This window comes from Falco cherrug, chromosome 4 (genome assembly GCF_023634085.1).
Source record: "Falco cherrug isolate bFalChe1 chromosome 4, bFalChe1.pri, whole genome shotgun sequence".
Classification (NCBI taxonomy): domain Eukaryota; kingdom Metazoa; phylum Chordata; class Aves; order Falconiformes; family Falconidae; genus Falco; species Falco cherrug.
The window spans coordinates 108323040-108345858 of NC_073700.1; the positions used below are offsets into that span (position 1 = coordinate 108323040).

The following is a 22819-nucleotide window of genomic DNA, read 5'->3' on the forward strand; positions in this document are numbered from 1 at the left end:
TTTTCACTTGGAAGCTGAGGATCACTTGCGTTAACCCGGTGTTTCTGGGTCAGCGTTCGTCCGCGTTTCCAGGGGAGATCACTTTTGTTACAGGACACAAATAAGGCAGTTTACTCATGCAAGGCTAATTTTGAAGTCAAAAGATGAGACGCTCATGGTCATTAAAGGCATCGGCCCTGGTCTGCAGGGCCTGCAGCGAGTGAATGCCGATGGGTTAGTGTCTTCTGGAGCCAAGTTCACGCTGCCTACACCCTCGCTGAGCGTACTCTATTCTTAGAGCAAAGACGCTATTTTTGGAGAGGAGCTGCTACTTCTAAAGTGCGACAGAGAGAGCAGGGTCAGGTCTAAGAATAGGCCAAGGTCCCACAGTGGCTCCGAGGGGCGTGCGGCAGCGCGGCTGCCTTGTGCCTCCGGGGGAGGAGGAGGAGGAGGAGGAAGTATGGGGCAGGTCACTCTGCTCAAGTGCTAATGTTCAAGCATCCATGGAGATAACCTTGTGACTAACCCATGGCTTCCCCCTGAGCGAGCGAATAAACCCTCTTGAGGCTGTAGCATTTGGTGGCTGGGTTTTTTACATTTCTCCAACAGGCTGTGTATGGCTGCAAGTTCACTCATATGTTTTATGTCACACAGAAGCTGCTTGCCCTGGATGTGAAAGAGCTGTGTCAGGAGCTCCAGATAATACAGGCTTCCTCCCTGCCCAAATCGCACTGCCCTGCAGGGCCTCCTGGCCCCCAGGTGAGTGATGCATTTGTAATTAAATCACATGTTCTCTCACTCGCTCCAAGGCCCTTACAAGTCTTTAAGACATCTGCAAATGTTTGTTACCGCTTAGCGAGCATACCGAGCTCTGGCTTAATTTCATCGCAATATGACCATGCATAAATCATGTAGGCTTTTTACCCTGTTCTCATCCCTGCCTTGCATACTGCAGTCGGTTTCAAGTTCACCCTTCATTTTTGTGAATTTTTACAGTGGGTAGCACCCATCAAAAATGCCGGAGGTGCCATCACCTCCTTCAGAGGCTCCTGGTTAGTTTTTTGTTTGCTTTAGACTCTGTTGTCCTTTATGTGAGGGAAAGAGCCCATGGAGTGGATGCACAAGAAGTGCAATGCACTTGAATGTTAGTGGAGTACATCCTCGAGAAGGCAGACGCCTACAGTGAGCATCAGAGGCAAGGAGTGGCTCCAGGAGGGAAGTGGGATGGGATTCAGGAGATGTGGGATCTCCTAGCTTGACCTGCAGCGTCTCTGCCTCTGACTTGCTGGGTAACCTTGGGCCAGTCTTTTTGACCTCCTGTTTAATTTTCTACAATTGGTACATTCAGAAATCTTCTGAGGAAATGCTCCACCTCTAGGGGAAGGTTTTTGCGAACATCTCTTTAGTGGGGAGAAGATCACCCATCTGCCTTTCCATTCCAGTTCATTCCCTCCAAAGAAAAATTAAACTTTTCATGGAGAGGTACTTCCAGTTCCTCCTGGGGCACGGGCAGTCCTGATCTATGTGCTGTGCTGGGTGCTTTGGGATGTTGATGTTCCTTGAGGCTCCTGGGTGCCGGTTTTATTACAATACAGCCAACAGCAGGCATGGCACAAGACATTTGCTGCAGCAAAGCTGTGACTGAGGCTTTGGCAGCCTGAGAAGTTAACAAGCACCCAAACACTATTTAAGAAGTATGGACAGTACATCACAGTAAAGGTTGTTATGTGGCAAAAAGCTTAGCTTTCATTATTTAGAAGTCAGTACTTCAGAAGGTCTTTGTAAATAGTCTAGAAGTTGCAATGTGAAAGCCAGAAAGTCTTCTTTTATGAACCTGTCTTTATCGTTCTGCCCTTTTGTCTTTGCTGGGATGCAGGATGTGGCAGACTCGTTTGGCATGTGAATGGTGGGGTGTGGAGAGAAGTGATGGGAAGCATTTGTGCTGTTCTGTATTGAGAAAAGTCTTCTCTGCATTATGAAACAGCCCTGCACTGTGGTTGGCCATGGTCCAGAGTTGCAGTAGATGTGTAAGAAGCAGATTACAGAAGCAGTCTTTGCTAGACTGTCTTTGTGTAAAAAAATCCTCTTAATATTCTCTCCGGCTTAAACTGGAAGAACAGGAATATTGATTCTATTGTTCTACAAGGTCCATTGCTATAAATAATATTATTCTTGCAGCCAAATGACCCACAGTCCCTCCGAGAACATTTTTAAATAGAGTAGGCTGGCAGATTTTATCACAACGGCGGACATTAGGGTGGGTATGACATGGCTTTGGAATTTTTAATTATAAATTATGGGACTGTATCTTGTACCGGGTCAATGTTAGAGCCAGCAGTCCTCTGGGCAATACTTCTATGACCATGGTCACCTGAAAAGAAATGCTACCATTAAAAAAAATAATCTTAAGAAGTACATCTGAGTTCTTTTCTGCTGTAGCTTGCATGACTTTCAAAGGAGTTGTAAAAGGCCATACTGTTGACTCAGAGCTGAATTTTAAATTAGATTTGCAATGATGTAACTCAGAGTGTAGTTCCTCCCATGTGTAACCTAAGGTAAAATGAAAGAAATAAGATAAAATTTGACTCTGACTCTAATAGGGTGCATCCTGATTTACACTACTGAAAACCTGAAACAACTCTACTGATGAAAATAGTCAGAGTAATTTGCATTTGAGGGTACGCTTTGCTCCTATTCCCATACAATCTGCATCATGTTATGGTCAGCATAAGATAGCCAGGATTCAAACCTGGAGTGAGTGATTTGTATGGTGAATCCAAAGCTCCTCTGATGCAGGCTCTTGGGATTTTTCTCCTTAGTCATTCAAAAATAAAAGGTGGTCTGTGAATGGAGGCATTCCAGAAACAAGACTGATTTTCTGATATTTTTTTTTCTGAGATGGGTTTCAAGGCCTCCCTGGATTGAGAAGTCTCCTGAAAGGAGAACCAACCTCATCTGAGAGGGAGAGAAGTATCTTCAGGATTCAGAAGCAGTGGCAATCCTCCATGTCCATCCCACACTGCAGAGCCCATCCCGCATGTTTTATGCCACTTCCCTTACCGCTCCTTTGGCTGACCTCCTTTGCCAGCTGACACGGTGTCTCCGTGTCCTTGTTGTTGCTAATTCTTCAGGACTCCAGGAACTTCTCATCTTTCCTTTGCCCCAGGCCTTTTTTCTTGCCGATTTTCTTCATCTAGAAGATGCCCCCGCACTTCCCCTGCCAGCCTGCCGTCCAGCGGTGGCCAGACCTGGCATTTAGAGGCCACGTTCAAATACCACATCTGACACCCCAACCTTGTGGGTTCACACTGTTCCTGGGAAACACCTACAGGGTCAAGGTTTGAGGGAAGACAACCACCAGCGCCTCTTCACTAGTGCAGCTTAATAATAGCATTCACTTCTCTCCCTAGGGTCCACAAGGAATTCCTGGTATAACAGGACCAAAAGGGGAGAAAGTAAGTGTCTGTTATGAGAGAGTTTGGCATGTTTTTGAGGGGCAAAGATGTGGGGGGAGGGTGGGGTGTGTGTGTCACCTTTTTCCTTGTCTGTTTAGTGAATGAATCGTGGACCTTATGGATGTGGGAATTTGCTATAATGTGAATGTAAAGCTGTGAATTGGTTTGAAGCTAGAATTTAAAGCTTCATCTTTCAGTGTTCATTTTCTGTTTTGAAATATTTTTTATGGCTTCCCATGGTAGCTAACTCTGTCTGGTGTATTTAAGCAAGCAGCTCAGGTGCACAAGTCAGCAATCTTACCGATCCAAGCACCTTTGAGGAGGACATGAGAAGCAGAGCTCTCCCACGCATTGTTAATTGCATGAGTCAGCTCAGATATTAAAACTGGGCTATGCGTTAAGTTATGGCTTCAGATCTGTAAAGCGTTTGCTCCACGATGATGTTCTTTAGAGCCTTATACCTGAAGCTGTGCACATAATTGCGTGCTTTGCTGTGCAAGGGGATGCCTATAGATTTAGGGCTGAGAACACAGGAAAGACCAAGGAGCTCGGTTGAAGTAATTCTTATTTTACCTCTGGAAGCAAAGTGTTAAACATAAAGATATTCCCAATTTTTTTTAATTTTTTTAATGCAAATGCATTGACTAATGAACCACTGTGCTTCATGTGGTGCCTGTGATACTAACATGTTCCTTTTTCTGGCAGGGGGAGATTGGCAGGCCAGGAAGAAAGGTATGAGCAAAGATGCTGTCTCAGAAACCCATCTAATACTTGGCACATAGCAGCTGTCAGAGAGGGTTGCAGGCAACAGTTAAACACAACTTGCTTAATGTCAAAGTTTAACCTGTTTGTGCCGCTTCCCCTGGTACCCAGGGTGGGTGGTAGGGAGCTCTGGGTGCACAGCTGGAGAGCTGGACCCTCTGGCTTGGAGACCTGTCCCAGCTGCCTTGAATGCAAGAGATTCCTTCCGTAAGAGCGTGCAGCTCTGGCCAGACACTGCGAGTGTTACAGAGTAGGAAGTTACCTGGACTATGTCTGTGTGGACAGAGGAAGCAGAGTATGGGAGCTGTCATAAAAGGTGTATTAAAAAAAGCCCAAAGCAAAATCAAACTTTTTACTCCCCTGAAGTCTAAATAAGGCTTGGCCAAATACCCCCAAAGGAGGAATAACCATTAATGATTACACCAAACAGAGTTTTGGCATCGGTGCAATATGCTGACTACAATACTATACTTGGTGACATATGAGCCATGATATATTGTCAAAAATATGTACCCCTACATGTGATGAAACATAATACGTTATCTTGGTCACTAAATACCTTCATTTAATGTAATTAACTTTAAAAGAAGGCAGAAATGCAGGATGAAATCAGAGATATGCAGGGGGTAGTCACTAACCAGGAAAAGAAGTACCCTTCTAATAATACACCAAGGATTTTAACACCCTTCTAATAATATACAAAGGATTCTAACACCAGCTACCAATCAGTAATCCAAATAAATACGAAACACATAAACAAGAGGCCTTTTTCTTTAATCTAAATTGCAAATGCCCTACAGTGAACAAAAATATTATATAAATTCAAGTGTTCAAAACAGTAATGTCTCAGAGAGACTCACTCCAACCTACAAGAGAGTGCAAACCTTAATCACAGTGCGTCGGTACCTACTCTTCTGACAAAAAAAACAGTAGAATTTCAGTTATTGATACTGGGATTTTAGGATGATTATTTTGACTGCATGTAGATTTACTCTGTAACTGATCTACTTATTTGAATCAGTATAACCTGGTATTTCTGTAAGCCCACACTTCCTCCAGTAGCATAATGAATATATTCATTATGAATATAATACAGTATTTTTTTGTATTAAAAACAAGGTAAAGAATCATTCGCAGGTCTTTTCCTGAAAAGATTTTGTTCCTCTGTATCTCCTGTCTGCAGTGGAGCCCTGTGTGTAGGAATGATGTTACATGAATCATTGTAATCGGTGTTTTCCGTTCAAGGGTAGACCAGGTCCCCCGGGCGTCCCTGGGATGCCAGGACCGATAGGATGGCCTGGACCTGTAGGACCGAAGGTAAGTCTAAAATTCACATGGAATAAGCTGTTCAACATCACGACCTGAACAGAGCAGTTGTCTCAGGAAGTCTCTAAACCACTGTCTGCTGGAGACTGGGAAGCTGCAGCAGTGCTGGTCCCTTTTCTCACACTGCTCTGCAAAGACCTGCCCAGTCTAGGGTTAGGTTACTCCACCTTCAGCCTGGTCCCTGTAGTACTTCTTATGTCGATTAAAATATGTCAAAGGGAAACTGAAAATCAGTCTAATGAAGACTCATTCATAACCACTGGTGTCTCACAATTACACGGATCAGTGTTTCAAAACTGATCATCATCTTTAGGACTGTTCTTTATGATGATCTCTTTGCCTGAATGCACACTTCTTGGCAGCATAACTGCATGCTCGTGTCAGCTGAGGCAAAATACGAGGGTGGTATCAGGAAAGAGATTACAAACCATGAGGATAGCTGATCACATCTTTGAAGTTCATTTCCATACATTCCCAAACATTCATTCCTGTGATTTTTAATAACCAACAGCAGAAGAAATGGTAGGACACACTTTGCTACTGCAGTGTTCGCTTCCTCTGCATTTTTTATATTAAAAAAAAAGATGCAGGACAGCCCTTTACTAAGTATTATCTTATGCGAAAGATATACAGTTCTTCACAGGAGCCATGGTATATAGAGTTTCTACTGGGACTCTTGAGATTACTTGCTTTTCTTCAATCCAGTATGCGTCAGGCAAAAGGACTGCACACAATGTTTAGTTTGAAACTGCATTTCCCAGTAAACCTTTGACTCTTCATGTGCTCCACGAAGTCTGGTGCCTCCACCTCAGAGGATGTGATGCAGTAGCTCTTGCTCCTACAAGAATAATAGTAGATGACTTCTGAATTGAAGCCACACCTGAGAAGCAGACCCTCAAGCTCTTCACAGCTATGTTAGATGAAGAACAACATATTGTATTATGTGGGAATGCAGGCAAGCAGTAAGAGAGTATGTACTTAAAAGGAGCTGATGTTCACTTTGAACTGGGAAAAGGTGTGCCCCCCAAATGCACTGTGTGATATGATTTCCCACAGTGGGAGCAGTGAGGGCAGAAGGAAGATCCAACTACCTGAGAGTAGGTAAAGTCTACCTACGTTAGTACTGAGAGCAGAGCAGTCAGAAAACTCATTCATTCACTTGGCCTTTTCCTTATATAAGCTCTGGTTCTATTTATGAAGTCTCCTGAATTTTGATTTGTCTCCTCTTCATCTATTGTTATGCTTTTTCATTGCACTTCTAGAAGCACCCCTTGCATTCAATAGTCATAGTTTTTCCTAAACTTTGACTGCAAGTCCTACTTGCTTTTGATTCAAATTCTTCTGCTTTTATTGTCTCCTCTGATACCTGTCTCCTCTGTTCTTTAGATGGGTTCACACTTTCACTTCTTCCAGTCTTCATAAATTTTGGTTTCCTGCCTGTCAATGAAGGCTCCAGTGGAACAGAGGCCAGCAGATCTCTGTGCTCACTTCCATTGGCTGTGTCTCTCTTGCCTTTCTCTTCTTTTCATCTCTGATCTTCCCAAACTCCTGATACTCATCTTCACTGCAGTCATTTGCTGCATCCTCTACTTGCTGTAAATCTTCAGTAAGCTGCTGTTTGAGTTTTTTTCTCATTCCCATCTCCGTGCCTTCTGTTTCTTCAGCTGGGTCTCCTTCATTGTCTTCTCCTTCTTTGACACAGCCTTGGTCCAATACTTACTTCTCCTACTTTGTTTCTTCAAGTCTTTTCTGAACTTCTGCCAGGGCAGCAGCCAACACGAAAATCCTCTCCATTTCTAGGACAGTGAAAGCCAAAGGAGAATGAGAGCCAACTGTATTCTGCTGGTAGTGCTGCTGCATGTCTGCGGGGACTACTCTGTATTTCACGCTAGATATAATTAGCTGACAGCAGCCAGAGAAGCTGTTGTAAAGCCTTTTCATGATTTACTGGCTCCAAACCACTGTAAAGCACATGGTGTCTCAAAACCACAATAAAAGCACACTACACCTCCCCAAACCATAAAGGCTTGCAGCAAAAAAACCTTTATTTTCTGCGACTCAGTGGAAGTGATGCTGGGTAGAGACAATGCACCTTCCTGCAGAAAAAGGATGCAGCGCTGCTGAGGTTTGCTTGCATGTCCTTTAATAGCATCTGGCAAAACTGAAGCACAAGTTACACACCCAAGAAAATGCAAATAGAAGAATAAGATGAGGACTCAGGCAGAATACAATTGCAATACAGACCTCTGACTGCAGTGCTACACCAAGGTCAGGCTTGTCTCAACCATTTGACATAAAACCTGAACCGCTAAACTGTCAGACGTTCAAGTATGACCTCATCAGAGAGCCACAATCAATAACTCTCTTTATTGACCCCTTTAGGGTGAAAAGGGAGAGTTGGGTGTGATGGGATTGCCAGGTACAAGAGGACCAATGGGCTCCAAGGTTTGTTAACCTACCGCTGCATTTTCAGACATTGGTTTCTAACGCTCTGCTGACAGCTGCTTCCCTCGTGACTTTGCTGGAAAGCATTTATCAAGATATCTATTTTCTAATACAGCTAAAAAGATATGTTCTCCTTCAAGCAAGGTTATGTTGTCTGATTGGGCTTGGCTGTGTTTTTGACTTTTCGTTAAAATGCTTTGGTATAAATTATTGTAACGCAAAATCTTATTGTAAAAGCAAAATTCATATATAATTGTATCCCATAGAAAACTGGAGCTTTTAAGTATATCTGCAGCATTAAATCATGTCTGCAACGTTTTCCACCCACCTCATAAGACTGTGGAGAAAATTTTGCTCCTTTTCTAAAACGATGCCTATGTATCGACAGTTGGATAGTAAGCACAATTTGGTCTGGATGTTCAGTGTCTGCACATCATTGCCTGCAGCATGGCCTATGCCTTTACAAATTTAAGCCACAGTATTTTAAGGTATTTGGAAAAAAAAAAAAAAGTAATCAGTTTTTTCAAATAAAGGACTGGAAAGAAGAGCTGAACATTATTGTTTATTGCATATTTAAGAGAAGCTCGGTTTTATAGTAATCTTCACATTTGAAGATTACTTCAGTATAATTTAAGAATGTTCCACAGGGGGAGGAAAACAAACAAAACAACAAATAAAAAAAACAGAAAACAAAGATTATTGCTAAAATTATTTTAGATTATTAATTGTGGCATCTAAGGCTTTATTCACTTTCAGTTACATTTAATTTCCCTTCTTTCAATTTTAAAGCAATATCAAACCTGCTGGCTTTTTACCTGGCTTTTCACGTTGGCTTTTGGACTGAGTTGTCTTGACTTTAATTAATGTTTCAGAGTTCTGTTTCAGTGCAATTTTAGAAGCTATAAAAATTCATTTGCATTTGCAAATTGATGCAATTAATTATTTTTGCTTCATTATTTTTCTTCACTTCAAAGTTTGAAAGTCCGGCTTCTTGGGTGATCTTGAAAGCAAGAAGCATTAAACTATCTATCATTCCCTTTAGGGTTTTCCTGGAACTAGAGGAGAAAAGGTCAGTGTGAAAATAGAATAATGTATAATTTAACAACTGCAAACAGTTATGTAAAAAAAAAGTAACTGTAGAAATGAGATTGAACTTTGCTGAAGTCTAAAGGTCCCTCTAGGAAACAAAAACAAGCCTCGAGAAGGAGCACAGTCTTGTGGCTTGGGCTGGGATGCTGAAGAAGTGAGTTTTACACCCTGTCTTCTCGTGAACAAGTTACTGCAGTGCACCTCACTACAATTTCCCCATCTGTAGAATGGGTATAACAATCCTTAATTGTTGGTCTGGTTTATTTAGGCTATATACACTTCGGCACAGAGACAGTTTTTACTGTAAGACCTCACAGTGGGACCTGAACTTGGATGAAGCCAGCTAGGGGAAAAAATCAAGTTTGGAAGTATTATGTCCAGGAAAGCACGTATTTAAAGTAATTATCTGGGGAGAATGAGTCCCTTTTCCTACAAACCTTACTTCTAATTCTGTTACAATGTCAATGAAAGTAATAAGGAAACGTTTTAGGGTATCTACCATATACCTTACTCGGAAGATATGAATGTATTCTGCGTGACTCCAAATAGCGCGTAATGTAGGAGAAATACTTTCTGTTTCCTGATGAAATGGTAGTAATTAAGCTGTTGTCACCCTGTTATCTCTCTCCAGGGATCCAGAGGTGACAGGGGTGACAAAGGAGTCAAAGGAGACCAGGTAGTTTTCTTTTCCCAATGGCTGTGAGCTTTAGCTGCACGTGCACACCAGGACTAACATCCTTCTGATAGTGAAAAACAGCAGCGGTGTGGAGGAAGGGAGCCTGGAGGCATCTCTCTGGGAGGGCAAGAGTGGCGAGGGAAGGCGGTGGTCCTGCCTGACGGGAGGGCAGTGGGGCAGCCTTCGTGTCCATCTGCCCCCAGCCCCGGCAGTGTTGGTGAGCCAGAGGGGGGTTTTCCTGGAAGGAACCTCGGTCCCTCCTGGCCTGTGCAGTCCAGAACCAGGACAGCTTGCCAAGATGCTTTTAGCTGGTCACAGGATAATGCTGGGATGGGGGGAAGTGAGATTTGTGGCTGGGGGGTCCTTTTAACTAAGAAAAGAAAAGTAAACTGCTTTTGATGTAAACGGAGACATGCCATTCCCAAACGTGGGCTTAGACAAAAGCACAACCAGGATGTTTTTGCTGGAGGAGCAGAAGCAGGCAGCAGAGGACCAGACAGAGGAGTAGTGTTACTGTACAAAGGACTTTACCGTAAAATTTTGCTTATAATTCTCCAACTACTGCATCACCCACAGTGCTGAACTGCAGTGCAAGATTCTTTAACTGGTATCAATACACAGGACTTGGTTTTCTTCCTTCCAAGAAAGGTGCTGCTTTGTCAAAGGTCACTCCACATTTTTTGATGATTTTTCTCCTTTTACTTTGTAGGGAGAAATAGGCTTCCCTGGAATGCTGGGACAAAAAGTAAGTGAACATGGTGTCTTGGGGAGTTAAGTGCTGACATATGGTGAATGAGTGGCTTCGGGGACATCCTCAAAAGGATAAGACATTGAAAGTCTTGCTTGACTCAATGACCAACACTTCTTGGACTTCATCAAATTATTTAGGCTTTTTGTCATAGGAGAAAACTCTGAGGTTTAACTGTTTGTTGTTTCTCTGTTTTTCCCCAGAACATTGGTTTAGTTATAATCTTCCTCCTATCCTCAACATATTCAAACTCTTAATTACAGATTTATAACTGCCCTAGTTGTTTGGGGTTTATTCGCTTGAAGCTAATAAATATTTCCTTCTTGATACTCTGAATCAAAATAGCATTACTATAAATAGTAGGGATAACCCTGACCAGTTTTTATGTCATTGTTATTCTGTACTTAAAAAACAATCAAAATTCAGACATTGACTTAAGGATAGAAAGCCTAAAGGAGGATAATCTTATCAATCTTATCACATCTTATCTCTGAAGTTAGGATAAAGAAATAATGGTTGCTTTTAAGGAGGCTAGAAGATGAGTAATTTCACTGCCCTTTCCCTGAGTGATTTTATTACACATGCATCTTAGCAGCAAAGCAAGATGTTGCCAAGGAGTCAGAGAGTTTTGCTAGCCTTGACCTATTCAAGTCCCTGAGCGTGTTTCTGATCCCTCCATTTGGCCTTCTCTTTAGGAAAGGATTTTTCAGGGAAAGGTGGATAAATTGTAAGAGGTATTTTTTACTTTATGCTTGTTTTAAAATATTCAATTATAATTTTGGATTTCTGAAAAAGAAACGGTGCTGGCATTATCTAGAGGAACTGTGTGAATGAAAGCACTGTCCATCTGCTGCCTTGTGTAAGGGCAGGTATAACCATGTACTGACATCTTTCTTCCTTCCCCCTCTGCACTCACCAAGGGAGAGATGGGCCCGAAGGGACAATCCGGAGTACCAGGACACAGAGGACCTATAGGAAGACCCGGAAAACGAGGCAAACAAGTAGGACCAAAATGTTTCTTCTTCCCCGCGATTCACGGCATCTGCGTGGTCATGGTGTACGATGGTGTGGTCTGTGCTCTCGTGGTACCACGCGCTTCATCACACGGGGAGCAGGCAGAAGCCCTGGGACACCTCACACAGGCTACACAGGAGCTAAAGCCTCAGCTGTAGGGCTGCAGCCTTATCTGTAGCACTCAGTCCCCTGACCGTGCAGTATGGGGAAAGTTCTGTTTTTCCTAGATTGGTAACAAACTCGTTGAATAGACCTTGAACCCCTCCTTTGAATCCTAAGCAACACATTGCTATGGTCCCAGCCCCACCTGATGGCTAGCGTGCTGGTGTGAGGTCCAGGTCTCAGGCAGCTTAGGAGGTAATGCTGTGGTGCCCTACACTTTGTAGATGCCAACCTTGAAGCTGACTTAGGGAGCAGGGCTGCTTGATTTCCAGGCACGGCGAATGGGGTATATCTAAAACTCAACACATTTCAGCCTGCCCAGGTGCCATCCTCTTCCCCTCGAGAAAATAGATTACTGGGATGAGTGAAGGAAGGTTTGTAGGAAAACACTGGCTTTCTGGGGCTCTGGATGAGGGAGGGATTGCTGTGCATGCTACAAAAACTAGTTCCCCGTAACCTCAGCTCTGGGCAGACAGGCAGTGTCAGCATCTTGCAAGGGAGGTCTCATTGCCTGTCCGTGAATTTTCTCCCCGGCTCACCAGTGCAAAGAGCTACACTGCTGCTAGAAAAACACTGCTTGTGTGCCCTGGCAGTGGCTGCCGGTACACTGAGAATGGTGTGCTGTAACGGATTAAACTGGTGCGTGGTCTGTGGCAATGAAAACTGCTGGTCTACACATCCAAACCTCAGTCCTGTATTACACTGTAATACACTCCTGGTCTCTAGCCCAAGGACCAAGTGTGCATCTCGTGCCCGTTCAGGCTCTGCCCTTGCTGCTGGGCCCACCTGGACGATGCTTTCTGTCAGCACCATCCAATTGGCTTCAGTCAGGCTTTGCCCAGGCCCAGGTGTTGGTCAACATGGATCAGCTTGCAGAGCTGCAGGGCCTTGGAAATGTCCTACACACCGTGCAAAGAACCAAAGCACTAAAACACCCTCTCTGTTTCTTGTGTTTCCCCTGCTAACTCTAAACCAAGACTGATTTGCTAGGCTGGATATTTATATGGCGGCTCTCGCCATAGTACTGCGTGCCAGGGACAGATTCTTCTGCTCTGAGAAAGACTGGGAAGACACCTAGTGACCTTAAGGGATGGTAATGTAGTATGGAAGCTGTTCAGGAATGCAGTGGTTGACAAATGGTCCGTCCTTACAGCCCAAAATAATTATGTTGGCGAAACTATTTTTTTCAGACTTTCAGATGAATTGTAAAGATCAGGAATTGTGCGCGAATTTGATTCTGACTCCTCCACTCTAGCGTCTTCCAAGGGGGTAGCAATATTGGTATAGCTACCTGTATAAATTACCAAATGGGCCTCTAGGAGTGCACCTTTCTTTTTGTATTTATTTTAAGCAATGATATCGGGGCTACAAAGGAGACCAGCTCCTGGTGCTCTGAATTGCCACCTGTAGAGCCTGTTCCCTTCTGCTGACTAACAGGGAAGGGAATTTATTCTTGGTACGCTGTACGTCTGCTGAAACGCAGGAGTTTGTAGATGCTGTGGTTAATGGGCTTAGCTGAACATATTTTATTTGCAACCTGGTTATGCCCAGCACTGCAAACATAGGTGCATGCCTGCTTCACCGTTTTTCTGATGCCACCAGCTAATGTCTGAAGTGAAAGAATAAGCATTGTAGGGAAAAATGAAAAGCTGGATGTTAGGAAAGGAATAATAGGTCTCCAGTGAGGAAGGTATGTGCAATGTAAGTCTGCCAGACGACCCACAAGAAATAGGTTTTTTGTCCTTGATTTGTCAGGTTTTAAAAGCTGATGTGTGCTTTTTGCTATTATTTCTTTAAAAACTCTGCTCATCTGCCCTGCCAAAGGAATACACACAGAATGTCTTTCTGTAGCATAAGGCAAAGAGAAGACGCAGTGCCTGCAGATCAGCTTCAACACAGTGCACTGCTTACTTCACCTTAGACATTTTGTTATATTACACAGTGTCTCAGTCTAAATCTGGTGACATAAAGCGTGTCATAATTTCAGGCAACAATCAGTTTGACTAAAAGAACTATAGTCTGGCCCTAAATTAGGATATCCCGGGCCAAGGCTCAGTACACAAACACCTTTCTGGTGCCCTGAAAGCAATTTCAGCATAAATCTTCTACGTGAACACTGGGTTCCCCTCTCTGTAATTGGTGAATGAGTTATTTCCTTTCTACTTTTCTAATCCTTTGAAAAAACTTAAGAGTGGCATTTTAAGGCTGTGTGGGTCTGGCTGCTGCCCGTAAGCGCTGCGGTTGCCTGGCTGTTTGCTCAGCGGAGAGGATCGTTTCCATCGACATGGAGCCGTTTCCTGCCCCCTGATCCAGCTGACATCCCTAGATAAAAGCAGCTAAATTAGGAAGGTGTCACTTCCACTTCCATTTTGAGATACGTCTTGATTATCTCACCGACTTCAGCTCTCCGCTGCCTCTGGGGCAGGCTCTCCCTAAGAGGTGGCCAGGAGGCCAGTCAGGGCCTCACTGCCCCCTAACTGGGATATAACACCCAGAGCTTTGTAACCTGGGATTTCACCCTAAGGAGCAAGTTTAGGGTTTCAGTCTTGCTGAGGAGGAATGACTTAGGGTTTTACGTAATGTTGCTTGGAAAGAAAGGAGGGGAAAATAAATATTGTCCATGTGGAAAGCTTCTCTGAATGCCATGGGTGCATGTGAAAAGAAACAAGGAAAAAAAAAATCAAAAAAAAAAAAATCTCCCCCGTTGTTATTTAATCAATCTGTGCTAAACAAGAGAGCATTAAGCAGTCATTCCTCCAAAGCAGGAGGCACAGAAGGCAGCTCGTTTTCAGGCAGCACACGTCGGACTGGCACTGGCTTGCCTCCGCCAGATCACTGCTGTGTGGGGGAAAGAGCTTTCCCACAGACTTCTCTGGGGCTCCAAAATCCTGGTCTGCTAGTTCCATGTTGGATAGTGTAAGAAGTAATTAGGAGTCAGCATCGCTGACATTCACATAAATCCTGGAATATTTTGATGGCACAGAGTTTACCTAATAGGATTAAACAAAGCAAATATTCAATTAGTTCTTTATGGACCGTGGCAAAATCAACCTTCCTCTGTTGTAACAGTGCAAGTGACATTGAGGCATATCCATGGGATACAACATATTATATAACAACAAACAATTTTAACATATATTACTACATATGCTAAGTTACTCTGAAATTAAACGTGCAACCACTCATCACACGCCCATGAATGCATATTGACAAGAAATTACACCAACTTCAAGGAATTAATCTCCTTTGTCATTAAAAGAAAGCTTACATATACACAGCATTTTTGTTATGCTAACTAATGTATGCTGTTACATAAAAATCAAATCAGTTATTTAAACTTTAAGCTATGTAATACACTTCTGAAATACAAAGCTGAGAAATCCCAAGCCTTGGAGAGTGTATGAGCAGGAAGATAAACATGGTTATTTTTAATAAGTGTTGCCGTATTAAATTCAGGAGCAAAAATAGGAAGGTGCTAAACAGTTCTGCAGTGAAACTTCCAAATGCCTAAGGACGTGGTTGCACAAACAAGCTCCTATGAGGCAAATCAGGGCTGATTTTACAGAATATTGGCTACTGTATGGTAACTGCGTAAGCTTATCTCCCACAGGTAATTTTACAGCATTTTGACTGAGTGGCAGGGTGTCGGAGGGACACCATTTGTCAGCATCATGTTGCCATGCGCTAGCTTGCACTTTGTAAAGCCAAGCCCTTGCTTGCCTTGTGATGATTTTTTAACGTAGCTATACCCATGGTGAAAGTGAATACAGGAAAGAGATACAGGAGTCCAGGCACCTAAAGTGCTTCTGAAAACAGCGTGGACCTCAAAGTCATTAGTGTGCTTCTGAAAGGCTGTGCCCTAAGGCTGGGAAATGTCACTGTGGAAGCTTTTGCCACGCCCTTAGTGAATTTTCTCTTTTTTCCCCCAGTGTGTATTAGTGCAATAACTAAGGATTTCCAGGGTCAGCTGCTTCAGCTCCACCAGCCCTTTCTTCCTGAGCCGTGCTGACTCTTAGAGTGCTACCAGAGGCAGAAAGGCATCCTTAAAGAAGGCTACCAAGAGACTGAAGGCAGAGCAGGGTGATCCCTGGCTCCACACAGAACAGATCTCTGGGACCATTCACATTTAGGAACAGAAGTCTGCCTGGACATGTTCTTCTGTCATCACTAGAAGAGGACAGCAGCTCTTCCCTGGGGTCATGACTAGCTCATGCTGCGTGCTTCTGTTGGCAAATGTCTTGGCTTTCTTGAAATGGAAACCACTGCTGGCTGGAAGAGCTTGTGTGTTATTAATAGTTCAGCAAATAAATGGATGTCTCTTCAATCCTAGGGACTAAAGGGAGACGTTGGACCTGCAGGTATCATGGGTCCACCTGGAAGGCCTGGTCCTTCTGGCCAGCCAGGCCCCCCTGGACCTTCAGGATCAGGTAAGCGGGAGATCAGGGGATCTCCTACACAGTGTCCCTGCTGCCCAGCCCCTCCTGACTCATCACATACGGCCACACAGACCCCTTTACAAAAAGCGCTGCAGGGCTTCATTTGCTTCCCCACTGACAGCAAGGAGAGGATTCCTTCCAAAGGCAGGCCACACCATCCTTGTCCAGTGTAAGAACTCTATACCTTACTTGAAAACCTACATGATGGCTTCTGGTGTTTCAAATAAAACCAGAAACATGGCCTATGCAATTCCTGTGGGGCTTCGGTAGATGGGTATGATGAAAAGCCATCTGGCAGCCTTGGAGGGACTAGTTAATCTCCATCATCAAAGGTTTGCTGCTTCTCCAGATACCCTGGCTTACAGTGAAAGATTGCGTTTCCTAATCAGCCAGGACATCCTCACCCTCTGCAGCTCTGTAAAGGAAAAACAGATGAGGCTCAAGTCACAACGGCATTAAGGGAAGAAGGGAAGAGAAGGAAAGGGATAGGAGTCAGAGGGAAAAAGGGGCGGTGGAGAAAAATTCTCTCTTTAATTAAGTGCTGGAGATCTCTGCTTGCTGCAATTGTGCATGTTGCAGAAATCACAAGAAAAATTCTGTAACTGATAGATAATTGTACAGCTTCAAAGCTATGCATGTGCATGAACTCTGGGCAGCTTGTGAGACCAAGCATAGACATGAAGGACAATACACAAGCCATGATGTTTGGTGACAGTGAACCTTCAAGCAGGGTTTTCTCAACCCAGATATGCGCTAAAGTATCTGAAAAGAAAAGCATAAACAGGGTTTTCTCAACAAGGATATATACTAAAGTATCTGAAAAAAGCAAAATCGATTGGAAGTTGCTGTTGCTTGAAATGGACAACAACTGCTTGTGCTGCTGCCCATCTGTTCAATGCCCTCTTCCATTTTGCGTTCCCTTTTCTTCTCTTGCTTACATTAGTGGGCAGGAGGTCTCTTCTTGTGGTGGTGTGGAAATGGTACATCTGTGAAGCTGGGGGCTGCTTCAGAATCTTCACGTCTCACGCCTTCCATTATGAAACATCTTTGCCTTGAGTAAATTAGCTGGAAGTTTTCAGAGGGCAGAATTTTCACCATGTCAATGGGAAGGCAGCCAGAATCTTGAGATTACTTTTTAAAGGCTTTATTTCATCCACAGAAAGTTTATGTGTCGGGCTTGTTAATCTTTTCCCTCTAGAATATCAATTCTGAATCCTGAAAGACCTTTCTGTAATGATATCACTCCTTGCAGTATGAACATGTTGGCTCACAGTCTACTTCTGCGGAGTAGCACATCCTTGCCAAAGTTTGAAAGTCAAAAAGCAGTATTTTTTTTTTTATTATTTTTATTTGTAGCACTCCTGTATTTCTAGTTGGGTTTTCCTGTACAGAGACCTCTGAAACAGCATTGTACAAGTGGTTTTACAAGTGCACAAGTCCAATGTGTTGTGGATGTATACAGACTGACTCTACTAAACTTGGTGCACAGGTGCTGTAGAGTGATCTGTGTGTTCATCATGTCCTAAATTTCTGTAGCTTCAAACAGGTTGACAATTGTTCTAAGCAAACAGTCTCTCTCTTTCTCTGTAAAGTTGATAGAATAATTTACAAAGTGATCTGAAATAATATGACTGTGGTACAAACTCAGCTCTTCCTCCTGAAGTGCTGAATTGGTGGTTCTGGTAATCCCTTACCTTAGTTCCCGGTGGATTTGGTGGGACATATGCATATCTGAAAACTTAGATAAATGCATATATCCACCTGACCTGTACTTTTTCCACTAAGGCTACATTTGGGTGTTGTGTATTAACTTCATAACGAGGCAACCTGGTATTTTGCTTCCCAGGGCAACTCGCAATAGGACCAAAAGGGGAAAGAGGACTGCCAGGGCCTCCAGGGAGGTGTCTCTGCAGATCCCCGCAACACGTGAATAACCCGCTGTATGAGGAACATGCGTTTGGATACAATTTTCCCAAAGTCCCTGCGGTAAGAGGATGTGAGCAGTTTGCCTGGTTTAGGCTGGAATAGAGTTAGTTTTCTTCCTAGTAGCTGGTACAATGCTGTGGTTTGCATTTGGTGTGAGAATAATATTGATAACACGCTGATGCTTTAGCTAGTGCTAAGTCGTGCTTACTCTGAAGTCAAGGACTTTTCGGTTTCGCATGCTCTGCCAGTGAGCAGGTGCACAAGAAGCCGGGAGGGAGCAGAGCCAGGACAGCTGACCTGAACTGGCCAAAGGGATATTCCATACCACAGAATGTCATGCTCTGTATATAAACAGGGTGGGGGGGTTGGCCAGAGCCTGCCAATTGATGCCTCGGGATGGGCTGGACATCGGTCACGAGCAATTGTATTGTGCATTACTCGGTTGTTTTTTTTCCTTTGGGGTTTTATTCCTCTCTCCTCCTCTCTCCTTTTCATTACAATTCTTGTTATTGCTATTATTATTATTTTCATTACTAAATCGTTCTTATCTCAACCCCCAAGTTTTACTTTTTGCCTGATGCTCCTCCCCCTCCCACTGGGGGCCGGGGGTGGTGAGTGAGTGGCTGCGTGGTGCTTAGTTGCACTTAGGGTTAAACCACAACAGCAGTTCTTAAGTACTTCTACAGTTAGAGGTGTTGTACTTACGAGTATTTTGGATTTAACAGGGAGGATGTCTGTATGCAGACAGTGTGTCATTTCTAGTACCCAAAACCTCTAGGTTCAGTCGGTGCAAAAGAATTTGGTCTCATAACTAGTCTGAGGGTTGTGTGACTGTGGTGCCAAAAAGCGGCTATTTCAAACCACCAGTAACACAGCACATGTTTTAGAAAACTTTTTTTGAAGCCTGAGGATGCTCTTTTCCATCTCCTGCTATACATATATAATCTGTTATTTCAGCAAATTGAAACATATTTCAGATCGGTCAGTGAAATAAGCATCTCTTTCTTGCTTATTTTTCACATCTTCTTCTGCAAAGACAGTAATTTCAGAATTGAATACTGGAGTCAAGCAGTTTGCATATACAATAGAACTTTTCCCCAAAGCACAGACCCTCTACCCTGAACCAAAAAGGAGTTTTTGGTTCACAAACCATGGGAGTCGGACTTCTGAGTTCCTGTCTGTAGGCCTACACTTTATATAGCTAATTCCGATCTCTGGCCCTCTTGAAACCATTTTTACAAGTAAATTGGACAAAGTATTTTAAAGGACAAGTAATTGCTGGGAAGTGACTGAGCGATTTTTCATCTCTGATTTCTTTGGGCTTTGTAAATACTGTTTCTGTCCTTTTCCTTCCGCTGGGCCCTACCTTATTATTTTGTGCATTGTAGCACTTAATCAGCAATGAAATTGCTACCTCACTGCCGTGCACCAGTATAGCCCAGCCACTCCACTCATGTAAGTGGATATTGCTGGTGTCTGGTCCTTTCTGAATGACAGTAATCAGCACTTAGCTTTGTTAACTTCCCCATCTGTCAGGTTTTCACAGAGCTGTTTCAGGGTGTGAAAGGGACCTGCTCACAACACTGCCCATTAAACTGGGTGATTGAACTCGATCTTTTGCATGAGTGTGCTGCAAGTCTTGTCAGCTGCTCACTCATCCCTGTCTGTGTTGCATTACAAAAAACCCCACCCTTTTTTTTAAAAAAAAACAACACATAATGGTGAGAGAAGAAAGTGCATGAAACAAAGGTGCATATTGCATCATGCTGCATGCTATTGCAAAAAAATTATCTTGTACTTCACAGCATGTAGAACTCATAGGAAAAGGTATAAGGCTTGCAAATTCTGTGTAGGTCTTAGCACCCCCTTCTCGATCAGGCACAGTTTCATATTTGATCTTAAAAGATGGTAATGAGAGTGTAACCACCTAAAACATAAGTACCCTACACTGTCACTGTGAACCCTCATTTGATGATGATCAAGTGCCGTTCTGTTCTCAGAAGCGCAGGCTGGCAAAGAAGCAAGCCTCAGCTCTGAAAGCTCCCCATTTGCCTGCCCCATTTGTTTCTTACTCCCTTGAGCTTAACATTGCTGTTATTTATTCTGCTCAGATCCCCATGTAGCAGCTTTGAAGCCTGCCTTGCACTGCTTGAAAACTGTTGTCAGGGTTTCTATAGCTGCACATGGAAAAGACCCAGGGACGGTGCTCCGTGGCCCCAGTCCCGGTGTCCTGTGGTTTCCCAAAGCAGCCCCCGACCGCAGTGTGTCCCCAGCGCGATCACCCGCTCACCCACCAGCTCCGCAGGTGCCAGCACCACCAGAAGAGGGGAGAGCCTGGGAAACAAAGTGCCATTTTTCTGGCACTGGCTAAGATTCATTCCGGTTTTTAAATCTTCAGCAATTTCAAAGGCCAGTATCTGGAACAGAGAGTTTCCGAGAGCACAGATCTGCTACTGATTTCAAGAGAAACGTAGAGCTCCGGGGCTGGGACTTGAGCTCCTGCACACATTTACACAATCAGTTCTTCACTAGTTTTCTATTTCTTTGCTTTTTTTCATTCAAGCTGAAGGCATTTTTATTCAATGCTTCTTTAATGACATTGGCCTTTATCAAGGACTAGGGTAATATTCTGCCATGTAAAAATTTCAGCGTACTTTGTTTTAAAAAGAGCCAATTCTGTTTCTGCTGGTGGGAATCAGGCTCAGCCCTAAATCCATTTTGCTCAGAAGCCCTCCATTTGCTTTTTCTTAATTTAAAAATGGTTTGAATCTTGCTATAAATTAATTTGATTAAGTTGCTGAATGAAGATACTCTTTCCAAATGCCCCTTACAGCCAATTTCAGTGACTGAGACGTTAAAAAAGATGGGTAAGAGAGCAGCTTGCACTAATTTTTCCAATTTGAACTGATTTTTTTCTGTTTAATTGAAGACTTGGCTTTAGACCAAAGTATAGGCACGTAAAGAAACATGCATTTCAATGCCTATTAAATCTAAACAAAGTACAAAGAAGTAAAAGGTAAGTGAAGGTTGCATTGAGCAAGGCATTACTTATTTTGTAGCCACGAGCATGCCTAAAAAATGATAGGCAAACCAACAAAAAGCTCTTACACCCCTATGAATTTTGCAATTGTTCCAGCATCTAACCATTTATCTGACAGTTTAGCAATGATTTCACACAAGTATTTGCATTTTCGTTACCCATGGATGTGCTTTCTGAAATAGGGGCCATTGGAGCCATAGCTAGGTGCTCAGGAAGGACCATTCTCCTTTGGAAATTGGTGTCTGTTCTTACCCATCACTAAGGAGCCACTTATGGTCTGGCAGTCCATAGGTGTAAGTTCTCACACTATTCTGTTTCCAAAAAAAAAAAAAACAAACGCCAAACCATTTTTCTGTGTAATTATTTACCTATTTGGTATGTTGGTTGGCAAAACTAGATTCTGTGACAATCCAAAATACTTCTTAAGAGGGTTACCGATCACCTCTTTTTCTGTGCCCCAGATTTTTGTGGTGAATAATCAAGAAGAATTGGACCGGTTAAACACTGAAAATGCCTTAGCTTTTAGAAGAGATCAGAGATCTTTGTATTTCAAGGATACCTTTGGATGGCTCCCAATCCAGGTGAAAATGTGACTGTGGTCTCAGAAAACTCGTGAGTGTATGTTTCATTTCTAAACACTGAACATACTTCTGTACTCAAGGCATCATACAGAATCAATGAAACAAATGGAGAAAAAGCTTAATTTTGAGCACTGCCACAACTGTACCTAATTCTGTGATTGTTGTTCACAGGGGTCTTAATTACTGAGGCATTAACTCATCAGTGGTGCATGTTTTGCTAACCTCCCTGTGAACCAGGCTCCCCTGGTGAACAAACTGGGGCTGAGTCCAGGGAATTACGACAGTAAAGAGCATTTTTTATTTAGTACAAAATGAGGCAAAACTCACCAGAGTGCAAAGTTGTGGAAAAACACAAACCCTGCAAACCGAAACCGTGTGTTTCGTTAATGCTTCAAGGAGCTCACCTGAGTCCTGCTGAAATCAGCGGCAGGATCCTTCCTGTGTCCACTGGACTTTGGGTCAGATCCTGTATAAATCCCATGAACCACCAAATGGTGGGATATGAAAACTCGGTTGAGGATCTGCCTCCTGCAGCCTTTCACCCCCTCCGTTTGCTAGCCAGGCCGCTCCTGGTCCGGTTCGGTAACCGCTGTGTCTTTGTTTGGCCAGCTCACCCCTTTCTATCCCGTGGATTACCGCTTTGAGGGTGGCAGTACCTGTGGAGACGGGATCGTACAGGACGGGGAAGAGTGTGACGATGGCAATGCGGTTGTGACTGATGGCTGTATAAGTAAGTTGCAGTGTGGCAGGAGCAGCCCCTTTCCACCAGGGAAGGGGCATCACTTGTTTCCACGCTGCTGTCTGACTGACACAAGTGTTCCACGGAGGAGCTTGCGTGGTTTGCGGATTGAGTGCGGGCACAGGGGGAGGGAGACACAATGGTCGCGGTGCGAAAGCTGAGGCCCTTCGTGCACGTGGATGCCACACGCCTGCACAAGACCGATGTGTCACCGAGTGCTTCCCACGCGTCCTCGCTGAGGACTGTGTGCCTCGCTGAGCAGAAGTGTCTGCAGCCAGAGCAGAACCACTGCATTTCAGGGGCCAAGTCCAGCAGCTGGTTGACATACACACCTTCCCCGGGGGCTGCCGGCTTTCTCGCCAAAAGACGCAGCGTGCCTTTGCCGTGCACCACAAAACCCCTTGGGACAGATGCTGAAGCTGGCTGTTTCTAATAGTAAGC

General features: G+C 43.7%; 1 protein-coding gene across 5 annotated transcripts in view; it reads left to right on the plus strand.

The window, feature by feature from the left end:
• Window positions 1-22819, plus strand: part of COLQ (collagen like tail subunit of asymmetric acetylcholinesterase) — a 44432-nt gene that overhangs the window by 14701 nt on the left and 6912 nt on the right. For 3 of the 5 annotated variants that reach the window (XM_027814696.2, XM_027814697.2, XM_014285460.3), the window contains exons 3-15: window positions 634-738; window positions 3390-3434; window positions 4140-4166; window positions 5442-5513; window positions 7905-7967; window positions 9010-9036; window positions 9688-9732; window positions 10442-10477; window positions 11401-11481; window positions 15987-16083; window positions 17939-18078; window positions 21520-21639; window positions 22249-22369. In XM_027814696.2, coding sequence (XP_027670497.1) covers window positions 634-738; window positions 3390-3434; window positions 4140-4166; window positions 5442-5513; window positions 7905-7967; window positions 9010-9036; window positions 9688-9732; window positions 10442-10477; window positions 11401-11481; window positions 15987-16083; window positions 17939-18078; window positions 21520-21639; window positions 22249-22369 — 979 coding nt within the window. The remainder of the gene's footprint in view (window positions 1-633; window positions 739-3389; window positions 3435-4139; window positions 4167-5441; window positions 5514-7904; window positions 7968-9009; window positions 9037-9687; window positions 9733-10441; window positions 10478-11400; window positions 11482-15986; window positions 16084-17938; window positions 18079-21519; window positions 21640-22248; window positions 22370-22819) is intronic. The other 2 variants (XM_027814698.2, XM_027814699.2) reach the window with 2 other exon arrangements.